At 36.1% G+C, this 12284-nt stretch overlaps 1 protein-coding gene across 1 annotated transcript in view; it reads right to left on the bottom strand.

Moving 5' to 3' along the window:
• Nucleotides 1-5287: 5287 nt before the first annotated feature.
• pug (pug C-1-tetrahydrofolate synthase, cytoplasmic) overlaps nucleotides 5288-12284 on the bottom strand; it is a 105784-nt gene continuing 98787 nt past the window's right edge. The window contains exons 16-18 of the mRNA XM_089085957.1: nucleotides 10175-10454; nucleotides 8951-9046; nucleotides 5288-5454 (exon numbers count right to left, since the gene is read on the bottom strand). Coding sequence (XP_088942083.1) covers nucleotides 8957-9046; nucleotides 10175-10454 — 370 coding nt within the window. The 3' untranslated portion in view covers nucleotides 5288-5454; nucleotides 8951-8956. The remainder of the gene's footprint in view (nucleotides 5455-8950; nucleotides 9047-10174; nucleotides 10455-12284) is intronic.

The following is a 12284-nucleotide window of genomic DNA, read 5'->3' as shown; positions in this document are numbered from 1 at the left end:
TAAGTGCAGGCGGAGGAGGAAGAAGGCTCCTTAAATGTACACTCAGCAGAGCCCACTGGTGTGTCCACAAGTCCCATGAGTTACAAACCTTCTCCCAACAATGGGTTAAATTGCTCGGTGATGCAGAAGACCGTCAAGGGAGGATCCTCTATGGGAGGACAACGGCGGCAGGGTGTAAGATCCAGATATATGGACAACTGCCTCTGCAAAGGGCTGCCTCGACCCTTTCGGGGTACCTGCAAGACTGGGGACCTTGCGGTTAACCCTAATCCCACTTGAGGAGTGGCGCCCCTCGAGGAAGTTGTAGCCAAGTAAACGACACAGGATTCACACGGGATTCTGATCAATTGACAATTCTTCAGGGGCTTGGTATGTTTTGAAGGGCATCTTCGGGCTGAAAAACCTCTTCCTAGCTAATTTATCTACTACGGGATGCCTCCGCGTCGTAGCATAATATTTGTAGGCATGAATATATAATAAGTCGGAGGTAATAGGCTTGAGATTGTCTGTGCAGGATTTCGACTCTTGTTGAAAGAAGAGCATCGCCAAGTACTGAAAACCATGTTATGGCCAAGATGGGCCCAGGATTGCACAAACCTCCATTCATTGGAGGTCCCAGGGACTTCTTGCTGTCCGGTTCTAAGCCGGCTTAAGCACTTCGGTGTAGACTTGAGAAGATATGTGATCCCCGTCCTGCACTAGTATCCGGGATCATTGCTTTTTCCTGAGGCCAAAATAATTTTAAAGATTTAAAGAACATGAAAATTGGAACTTGGAATGTTACGAGGTTAAATAATGACCATCGTATCGACATTTTGACTGACGTAGTCAGAAGATTCGAACTGGACTTATTAGGAGTTTCAGAAACTCATATCCCAGGGGTAGAAAGCCTGAAATTAGGTGATATAGAATTTGTTTACTCAGGCAGGAAGGATGGGGCACACAGACAGGGAGTAGGGCTCATGATGAATAAGGAAGCTGCTAAGTCTTGTTTAGGCTGGGAAGGTATTAATAATAGAATACTAATTGCACATTTTAAGACTAAAAAGTTCAGGGTATCAGTTATAGTAGTATATGCCCCTGTAGAACCGACTGACGGAGATACTAGTCTCAGATGAATTTTACTTACAGTTACGGCAGAAAATAGACAGGGGCCCAGGTAGAAACATGATGTTTTTACTAGTAGATTTTAACGCTCAGGTTGGTAGAAATAAGAATAGATGGTATCCTAGCCTAGGTAAATTTGGTGAAGGAAAGAAAACAGTAATGGATACAGAATTTTGCAATTTTGTAGGTATAACAATCTAGTTATAACCAACACGGTGTTTGATCATAAAATTGCTCATAAGTTTACATGGTAATCACGTGATGGTAAGACAGCAAACCTTATTGGTTATGTTAAAGTAAACCGAAGACTGGCAGGATCAATACGGGATACTAGGGTATATAGGAGTGCTGTTATTGATGTTAAAAGTAAAGATCACCATATAGGAGTGTCAAGGGTTAACTTATGGCTCAAATTTCGGAAGGGTAACTACCTTCAGGGAAGTTATGATATTGGTAGACTCCAGGACGAGAATTTGAGAGAAACTTTCCATGAACAGTTGAATACTAAACTTGAGAGTTTAAAATTAGATAATGTGGAAGATGGTTGGAATAATTAAAAAAAATAATTTGTGAAGTTGCTGAAAGTGTCGTTGGAAGAAAGCTAGGACTAAAACTAAGTATATTAGTGAAAAAGCTTTATGTTTAATAGAAAGGAGAAAGGACTTGTACAAGAATTATCTGAGTGATAGATCATATGAAAATAAAAGGAATGTAAAGAAAGTGGAGAAAACATTAAAATATGAACTAATGAAGTGGGGAGTAAAGGCCATGGATAAAATTGCCGAGGATCTGGAAGATGCAGCTAGACGGCATAATAGTAAAATATTGTACTGGAATGTCAATAAAATGAGAGGGATTAGTCAATCCGGACTTGGCCCAGTTAGAGATAGGAATGGGGCCATAATTAGTGTTAAGGAAAGAGTTAAGGAGAGATGGGCAGAACATTTTGACAATTTGCTAAACCGAGATAGAGTTGCAGGAAAAGATATAGAGGGAAATGAAAAAGTTTGTGATACCTTGGATGTGAAGCAAGATTTGTTTTGTGAGTAAGAATTAGCGTCAGTACTAAAAGGATTAAAAAATAATAAGGCTCCAGGTGCTGATAGTGTGGTAAATGAGTTTCTTAAATATGGTGGCCCTGAGGTTAGAAATACGTTACTGAGGATTATGAACATAATTTTCGAAAAAGGGGAAGTACCTTACGATTTCAGGAAAAACTTAATTAAACCACTGTAAAAGAAAGGTGATAAGATTATTGGTAATTATTGAGGCATTAGTCTGGTCTCTGTAGGTAGTAAACTACTTAGTAATATGATACTTTTTAGACTGAGAGATGCCGTAGACAAAGTTTTAAGAGAAGAACAGTGCGGTTTTAGAAAAGGTAGAGGATGCATCGACCAAGTTTTCACTTTTAGGTTAATAATTGAGAAGTGCCTGAGTTGTCAAACACCTTTAGTCTTCGGTTTTATAGATTATGAGCAAGCATTCCATACTGCTGATTGAAGGGCTTTAGCGAAGGTCTTATCCTTGTATGGTATACCAGATAAATACATTAAAGTGATTAGTGCTGTGTACAAGAATAACACTGCTGCAGTTAAGGTAGGAAATGAAGTTAGCAGCTGGATTTGTATTAAATCAGGAGTAAGCAGGGTTGTGTTCTGTCCCACTTTATATGGATTATTTTGATGGATTTTGTTTTAAGGAGCACAGGAAAGGCAATGGGAGACTACAGAATCAAACGTGGAGAAAAAAGTCTCCTCGATTTAGATTATGCTGATGATTTAAGCATCCTAGATGAAAGTATGAGCAAAATGAATGACCTTTTAGAGGTTTTGCGACTTCAGGGTGCTATAACAGGTCTGAAACATACTTTTAAGAAGACTAAGTCACTAAGGCTAGGAATAAGTGAAGATGAAAAGGTGACACTGCGTAATTGAAAGATTTGCCAGTTGGACAGCTTCACCTTCCTTGCTAGTACTGTTGATTGACGGAGATGTTAGGAGCAGTGAATGTGTCAAAAGTAGAATAGCCAAGGCTCAGGATGTTTTTTCACAGTGAAAATTTTTTTGGAAGAATAGGAAGATAAGTCTCCAAACCAAGATTAGAATATTAGAAGCTACAGTGATGACAGTAGTCAAATATGGTTCTGAAGCATGGGCGCTTCGAAAAGCAGGTGAAGATTTGCTAGATGTTTTCCAGAGAAATTGCTTAAGGATTGTTCTGGGCACCCGTCTGAATGGCCGTAATTCAAACAATATGCTATACGAAAAATGTAGATCAATACCGCTCTCTAGGGCTATAATGAAAGAAAGATTGAGGTGGCTAGGCCACGTTGTGCGGATGAAGGATGACAGATTACTAAAGATTGTCCTTTTCGGCCAACCGTCTAGGGCTAAACGGAAAGCAGGTCATCCTCGTCTGGTTGGGAGGACGTCATAAAGAGAGATTTAAAGCAGATGAGAACTTTATTGGCCGGTGTAAAAAGGGAGGCTTTGAATAGATTGGGATGGAGGAGGAGCGTGCGTAGCTGTGTGGGCCTCAGGCGGCTTAGTGCTGCGGTGAGTTGTTAGTAGTAGTAGTAGTAGTAGAAATCATTTCTTAAATGTTAAAAATATTCATTTTTCATGAATATTGATTATCAGATATTTACTTACGTGATTTGAATTACTACAATTATGACCAGAAGGCTCATCTCATTTATCGAAAAAAAATTTAGAAGAACAAAATTAACATACAAAAAAAACCGCTCAAATCTGAATTGCATAGCCTGTTTGCTATCAGAATCGTATTGAATTTCTGTCTTTGGAGGCCTATATACGTAGACTATCTTTTTTTCTTTCGAGGGAAAGTTGTTTGTTCAGTTTGACCTTAAAAAGGGCAGATACATCCTTCAGTATTTACTATGGCCCCAAAATTAATTTTTGACTTCATGGAATTTTAACTTTTTGGAATTTGTTGTTTTGCATCGGAAATGATTATTTTCCTGGTAAAAAATTTTTTTTTCTTTCAAAAAGCACATACTTCATCTAAATATCACCGAAGAATTTTTCTGCTCGGGAAAACCTTCAACCGGTCTTCCCAAATCTTCAATGAGTTTCGACATATACTTCTGATATTTTTGGGCAGAGCCTTAAGGGAATCGACTAGAAAGCATGGTAATGTTTCACGATCTATAATGTGAAATCTTAAAGGTATATTTCGAAATCCTTTCCCTGTTTTGAAGGATATTAATGGGTTGTCTTTGTGCCTTCTTTAAGAGACTGTGTCTACTTTACGGTATAATTATTCAACTTAAGTAAAAAATGTTAAAAAAAAAATGGTAAAAAAAGATTTTATATTACACAGCTCAAATATAGATGGCAGCAAGGTTTTAGTATTTCTGTATTTAATTCCTTATGCATCAATCCAGATGTTAACGCAAAGTTAGGTCTTTTGGTGTATCCATAGCCACCGGGAGCTTATACTGGGCCCTGGAGAAAAATACTTTTGTGAGCCCCTGCTAAATAATGCAGCATTTACTCTACAAAAAGAAAGATAAAATGAGAAAACGTAATGAAAGAAAAAATGATGATAATCAGTGAACAAAGAGAATATAAGACAAATACCTTGATCAAGGAATCGGAACTCGATCTCAGGAACTGAAAATATCCTTGGGCCCTAGCTATGCTAACAGCTTGAAATTTTATAGGTATGTGTCCCTAGCCGTTTTTTTGTGAATCTAGAACAATGGCAAATGACAGGATTGCTATGAGATTATATTAAATATCGATACAATAGATGATATGTGTATTATGACAATACTGTTGATATTATTGATACATATGTTCTATAACAATATATTTGATAAATGATAATAATCATCGATTTTTATATGGGGGAGTAAAAGAGAACCAATATCTACAAACTAACTTGCTAAACATAGAATAATAAAGTAAGTTTTCAAGAATACGGTCTGAATTATAAGTCAGTTAATTTAACTTTTTAGGTTTACGAAAAGCTTAGTCTTTACGAAAACACAACGTGAAGATTTTTCGTGTTCTATGAGACTTGATTTTCTCCAAATTCAAATACCTACAAAATTACTCAAAATTTTTCAATGAATCATGTGTAGAATATAATAAAGCAATTTTTTTAGTGCCTTGAGACTCGCTCAATCACAGAGACATCTAAGTTTTAAATAAAGATTTTAACAATTTATTACCAAGCTCAACTAGCTACTAAGCTATAACAAAACTAGATATAAAGCCAGCACCTACTCTTCAACCATGAATACAAAATACTAAATAGATAAAAATACAAAAATATGGCACTTCTTCCAGTAAAACATGATTTCAAGATCAATGTCTCCTGCAAAGCATAAAAAGTGTATTAGCATAAAACGTATAAAAGCATAAAAAGCATAGGCATATAAAACTGATAGCTCCACAAGTACTATGTATTATTTGTAAATTCGTTGCAATATGGCCAAAATGCGGTGCTACATGGAAAGCAATGGGCTATTCAATATACTAAGTTATTCTTTCCCTTTTTTTTAGCTCATTTCATCTTTATCATCATGAGAAACTTATAAAACTGGAAACTGGCCCCAGCGTCGAAAGAAGATCACAAACACCATCTAGAGTTTGGTGAATTTGCGTGATCCAAAATTAGAGCATACTTGTCTTTTTATGTACATCAAATTGCAGGGAGAGGGTAAAAAAGAAAAATTTTGTTCCCACTAGGTCTATCAGTTTAATGTCGACTAGCCTATTTAACTTCTCAAGATTTTCCCGAGCTAACCTAGGCTTTATTTGTAAGACCTGATTTTGACTATATAACTGTTTAGAAGTAAAAAAATGTTGGATAATTATCACTTAGAGCTAATTCGTTTAACTGATTTTTCAGATAATTCATTGTAGGTCAGTAATATAAATATACATTTTTTGGGGAATTTTTTGATTTTTGATGAAATCGCCAGAGGTTACACTGCATGTTTTGCTACACTTTTACCACACGCTACTCTGTGGCGCTAGTAGTTTGGAGCTCTATACTTTCATGTAAAAGTTTCGAAGATCTAACATTTAAAATATGCTCGTTCTCTCTGGCTGACCTCAAGAGAGGGGTAGGAGTTTTTTTGGGTCAACAGGGTTGTTTTTGCTCTTTTTTGAAATTGGAATTTTTGTAGTTATCCCCTTATCACCCAAAACTCATAGTTCTTAAGTTTATTTTCTCATTCCTGCAAAATCGGGTCTTCTTTTGTGATCATCCAGACATAATAAAAAGAAAAGTCCTTATAAAAAGTCCAAAGTAAAAAGGGGAATCCTTGTTCCCTAATAAATTATAGTAGCAATGTTAGAAGAATTTGATATTAGTCTAGAAGAAAAACTCCTAAGACAACGGTGAGGTCGAGAATAATATTCTGTAGACAGTTTACCCTCAAAACAAATCCATTAACCTACAAACAATACCTCAAACTGGCATTTTATTCCCCTGGGTATCAATCATGCAAAAATAGCCTTAGCATGAAGCTTGTCTAATCTGAAAGATTGCTCCCCCCCCCCCCCTCACACTGCCCTCTTAACAGCATTTCTACTTTTATGTATAAGATATTGCTGACCAAAACATATTAGGGCTTCTTATAACTTTAGATTGATTTTCCTTTTTTCCTGCAATAAAGAGCAAAGCTACCTTACAAGTTTTCCAAGGGGCCAGTTAGATTTAACTAGCACTAAGTTGAACCAATCAGAATTTTTCTATGATTTTTTAGCCAATCAGTAAATTCTATGAAAAATCTGAATGGCTTGAACTAGCACTAGCTAAATTTCGGTATTAGCCTACTCACAGTCAATAGGCCTTAGGGTACCCGTCTTAGTGACTATTACAAAAGGTTTTTAACCCCATTAATTTCCTTTAAAATGAGCTATTGAACAGCTCCCTACGCTGTTACATTGTCAAGCTATATGTGAAAAAAAAAAAAAAAAAAAAGCCGTTTAGCCAGAATGCTGTAGTAGCTGCCATTTTTACTTATTTTCAAGCCAATATATTTCCCTTGCTGTTCAAGCCAAGGGACAGACCGTTTCCTATATAGGGGTTTCGAACAAGGCGGTTCTAATGGTGTACTTTTTGTTTGGATCTGACTCTATTTGTGGGAGTTATGGGTTATTATAGGGGTGTTTTTTCACTCGTCAATGTGCTAAGATCTTGCATCTTTTGTCAGAAAACGCTTAAAAGTGAAATCTTTGAACAAAGATCTTACATCTTTGGTCGTTTTTATGCAAACGTGTTTCATCATTCTGCTCTGATAAGCGGTCTGAGAACAATGATGAGTAGATCATAAAGTTCTCTCCTCATTGTTCTATATGGCAGAACAGAGGTGTCATTCACACTTTTTGCTAACGTCAGTAAGCTATATTATCTTAGAACAGAGATGGGTAAAAAAACAATAATCTTTGCAGAAAGATGTAAGTTCTTAGATGTGAAATCTTAGTGCTAAAAAACGGGCCTTATATTTATTACCATTGGACGTGATCATCTCTTACTAGGTTGCTAGCTACCGCTGCAACCCGGATTAGCCTAATTTAGATGCGCTTCGTATTTCCTTGGTTTGGAATAAACAAGCTAGATTACGAGGGAGCCCGCTCAGAAACTAGAAGCCTAATTTTACTTTGATCTTACATAGATTTCTCTTATAAAAAACGCGTCATTGTTCCTCAATAACGACCAGTTTTTCTGATATGAGCTCTTAACCATCCCTTTATTGCCTGCCTCTCAGTAGCTTCCTTTCCTTGGCAGAAAAAAGAAAAGAAAAAGGAGACGCATTACTCCTACCCATGCAATAAAGCGATTTTCCTTCTTTTTCGAAATGGTGACTCAAAAACTTTGGGGTTATCAACCATGGTGGTTCCAATGATACACTTTTCATCCCGATCTGCCAAAATTTTTAAACAGTTACAAGCGCTTTTACAAAACCTTCGAAAATTTGTAATCGTAATAAACCTTTTTCTATTAAGAAACACCTAAATAGTCCTTATCATATTTTAATCATTTTTAAAGAAAATCTTTTCTCACAAATCGAGTTTTTAAAATTTTGTTTACTACGAGCTATAGTTAACTCTTTACTAGGTTGTAGCTACTGCTGCAACTATGAATGAACGAAAACCTTAAAAAGAGAGAGAAACTCAATTTCAGCCGACTCTCGATAATTTGAACCTCGATAACTCGAAATCCTCTATATCTCGAATTATTTATCCCCTTAGAAAAACGAAGAAAAAACCATGTATAACTCAAAATAATTTTGCAGTTATATTTCACCTTTGTAAGTCGAAGTGACCTGAACATTGCCTCTACAACTCGAAATTCAGTTGATAATTCGCTATTTAATTTTCGCTATGCCTCTACAAGCCAATGTATACCTCTGTACCTAGAAGTTTTTGCAACAGATCTCCGTTAGTTGAAATCCCGGTATGCAGGTTACAACGTGTAAATTTTATATGCATTAATTTTGTTTAACATATTTTTGTATAAGATTCGGTTAATGTTCAGGTGTGTATTTCCTAGCAAACTAAATTTATTATTGACATTTGAAAGTCAAGTCTTGACATTTGACAGTAAATTCTTAATATGTCGAGTCTATAATACGCTAACAAAGTTATTCTTAAATTTTTAGTGGCTGTAGGGAGTAAATGTAGCGATTTTATACCTCTGTAACTAAAATTTTAAGTAGAATGATCTCTGTAACTCGAACTATGCATAAGTCAAACTATACGCAACTCGAAGAAAAATCGTGGTTCCATGGATTTCGAGTTAGCGAGAGTCAACTGTAGTTTGTAATTCTGATTGCTTTGAGATAATTGAGAATACTTACTGAAAATTAAAAAAGCCCTTGAACGACTCCTGTGTCAAGGTCTAGCTCAATATCGTAGAAGCAGGGTCTTGTTGGTAGACCAGGCATCAAGGAGATCTAAAAATAAATACTTAGAAAATCACAAGTGAGAGTGGCCAAAGAGAAAAAGAAAATAGAGAAAGAAAGAAGAAGATAGAGAGAGAGAGATGATACAGGGGCAGAACTGACGTCACATAATATTTATCAGTAACAAGGTAAACGAAGCATCAAGAAAATCTCAAAATTAATACTTAAAACCACGAGTGAAAGAGAGAGAAGAAGAGAAAAAGAGGGAAAGGAAGAGAGAGAGGGGAGAGAGACAAAGGGAAGAGAAGAGATGGGAGAGAGAGAGATCAGAGAGAGAGAGAGAGAGAGAGAGAGAGAGAGAGAGAGAGAGAGAGAGAGAGAGAGAGAGAGAGAGAGAGAGAGAGAGAGAGAGAGAGAGAGAGAGACTCGTGAACAGAACAAGAATGCTAGACAAATAAAATGGTTGTATTGTGTAATTCAGACACCGATTGGAGGGAGAGCAGATAAGGGATAGTTACCCCTCCTACATTTTGAAAAATACCGTTTTATTTTTTTCATAAGAAAAAAAAACCTCCCCAGCTTTCAAAAAATCATGTTTTGTATCTTCATGTATATAATCAGAGTAAATACTTACCCCTCCCCCTTACATTTCCGTGAATTCGGTCCCCTGGTATGATTAGGTGCTTATAATTAAGACCCAGGCCTAGATTTCACGGTTTTCAAAACGCTTAGCAAATTTAATGCCAGATTTTATTTAAATGTGCAAGAATCAGACGAGGTTAATTCCTCCAAAAAAAAGAAGATATATAATATCCATTGAGAGGGGATGGGCACAAAAAAGTGAGCGCTAAGAGGAGCTTCAACTTCCACAGTAAAGCCAGTCTGTGCCCCATTCATGTTTAGGAACATGTGACAGCATCAGAATAGTTTTAGCCACGTATATAGGCAGATCTGAAAACACTTGAATTGTGTTGTGTGACAGAATTTATGGAGGTAGTAAAAGCCAAAAGAAAAAATGGGTGTCCAAGTTTTATTTTATTTCTGGACACCATCTGCGCCTATCTCTTTAGCAACTATTTTAATTTTCATAAAACGGTAAAGATAAGTAAAGATGATTACAGGTTCTGATTCTATTAGAATCAGACAAGGTTAATTTCGCTAAAAATAAAATATAGTTACATCTCCAGTAATGGGTGTTATAAACCCAGCACCAACAGAAGCTTTAACTTCTCGCACTGGCACTATGAAGCCAGTCGGTGCTCCCTTCAAGCTTGGATCGTATGACAGCGATAGAGCAGTTTTTGCCATGCAGACAGGCAAATTTGAAAACCCTTGATTTTTGTAACGGTCAATGGATGCCTGGGCCTTATCTGATATTCGAATGCCATCTGCGCCATATATCTCTTTGGCAATTATTTCAATTTTCTTCTCAATAGTTTCTTCCAGGTCGTATAAGAATCTGAAAGTTATATATATATATATGATACATGGATGTACGTTGGGGGAGAGGGGTGAGCTAGAGGCCTGTTCCCTCCAAAATCTAAATCTTAAGGTTTCCTGAATTCTTGGGCACTTCTTGTTCAGGCTATACAATGAGTCTGTTTTAAATCCCCCCCCCTAGAAATAACTCTAACACTTACACAAGGGATAACAGGCTAGATTAGAACTATGTATCTATAACAAGGATGTACCACAGCTACAAAAAAAAGTAAAAGTAATAAATAATTAGGAATAATATGTCATAAAGAAGTAATTTAAAGTAAATAAATTCAAAGAAAAAAAACAAAGAAAGCAGCCTTAATAAAAAGAAACATCTGCATAGATACCCCTTCAAACGGAGAAAAAGAATATTAACTTAAGGCGATGCGGTACCTTAAAGAATCTCGTCCATTATAAACCTTTTTAGTTTGTGTGGTCAAGCTATTTAGAATTGATATGGCGGTCTTGTCATAACTTGTAGAGCTTGGAAAAGAGATCCAAATGAACGAAACAAGACTAAAAATCAACACCTACTTTTTGGATATCTTAGAGATAGAGATATTCAAATTTAATGATACATCATTAAAAAGTATGAATTTTCTTTTTTCAATTAAACGAGCAGAATTTTCTTTTGAAGTTCAGGAAAGGGCAGTCTCTAAATTTTTTTTTTAGCATATCTGCTGGAAAAACGTTAAAAATCAGCTCGAAGAAAATATCACTTGAGTATTTTGACAGCTTTGGGAGTTCCCTGTGGTGCAATTCACCTTGATTGAAAACCTTGACGAGACAGGAGACGTATTCTTCATAATGCAGGTACATTGAATAGACGGTGCTTTGCTAAACAGTTACACTTCTTGCTTTGCTTTAACTTTGTAATTTAACTTTCTGAGTTCACTTAGGATCCAAATTTAATCAAAGTTAATTTCATGTAAAGCCTATTTTGAACTTTTCTAGTTCGTAACACTATGCTCTCAGTGGCACTAGTTACTTTTTACACCAAAATTTATTAACATAAGTGTTACTGTATAACAAAATATGTTCTATTGTATGGACTAGTATATGCTTAGGGACGAATGTATAACTGCGCGGCACTATGGCATCTGAAACAAGGAGGTCATACAACTGGACCCATATTGTATACTAAAAACGGATTGCAACCAGGCAAGGGGATCTGCAGTAACTTTTCCAGGGGGGACAACTTTTGAAAGATGATTCTAGGGTGAGCTGAGGTTTGAATAATAGTATTATTTGCCATAAAAGTATCCTATTTTTGTGAATGTTACAAAAGTGGCACTTTTTGGAAATTTTTGGTCTTCTAAGGGAAGGGTACTTAAGCAAAGCTTTAAGCAATGCAGTTTCTAAATTCCTGTTTACCCAATAAATAAAAGTTCAAATAGGGATAAAATCCTTTTAATAGACAGCGTTTCACAAACAGTGATAGAAATTCACAAAAAATACCAGATATTTCGGTCACATATGCAGTGACCGTCATCAGTACTACTTTTACTACTGATTTACTAATGATGTACTGATGATTTACTACTGTTTTACAACTGATGACGGTCACTGCGTATGTGACCGAAATAGCTGGTATTTTTTGTGAATTTCTATCACTGTTTGTGAAACACTGTCTATTAAAAGAATTTTATCCCTATTTGAACTTTTATTTATCGTCATGGAAAGGCAGTGTGGTCTCCGAAATTATCTACTGTTTACCCAATGAATAGCAAAAGCAATTACATTGCAATTGAATGCAATTGATTTTCTCTAAGAATATCCTGTGGTTTTCTGCAAAATTGCGTAATTTCTC

The sequence above is a fragment of the Artemia sp. Qi Xiang Cuo genome, chromosome 3 (genome assembly GCF_049724085.1).
Source record: "Artemia sp. Qi Xiang Cuo chromosome 3, ASM4972408v1, whole genome shotgun sequence".
In the NCBI taxonomy this organism is placed as follows: Eukaryota; Metazoa; Arthropoda; class Branchiopoda; order Anostraca; family Artemiidae; genus Artemia; species Artemia sp. Qi Xiang Cuo.
This window is presented reverse-complemented; position numbering and strand designations above follow the sequence as displayed.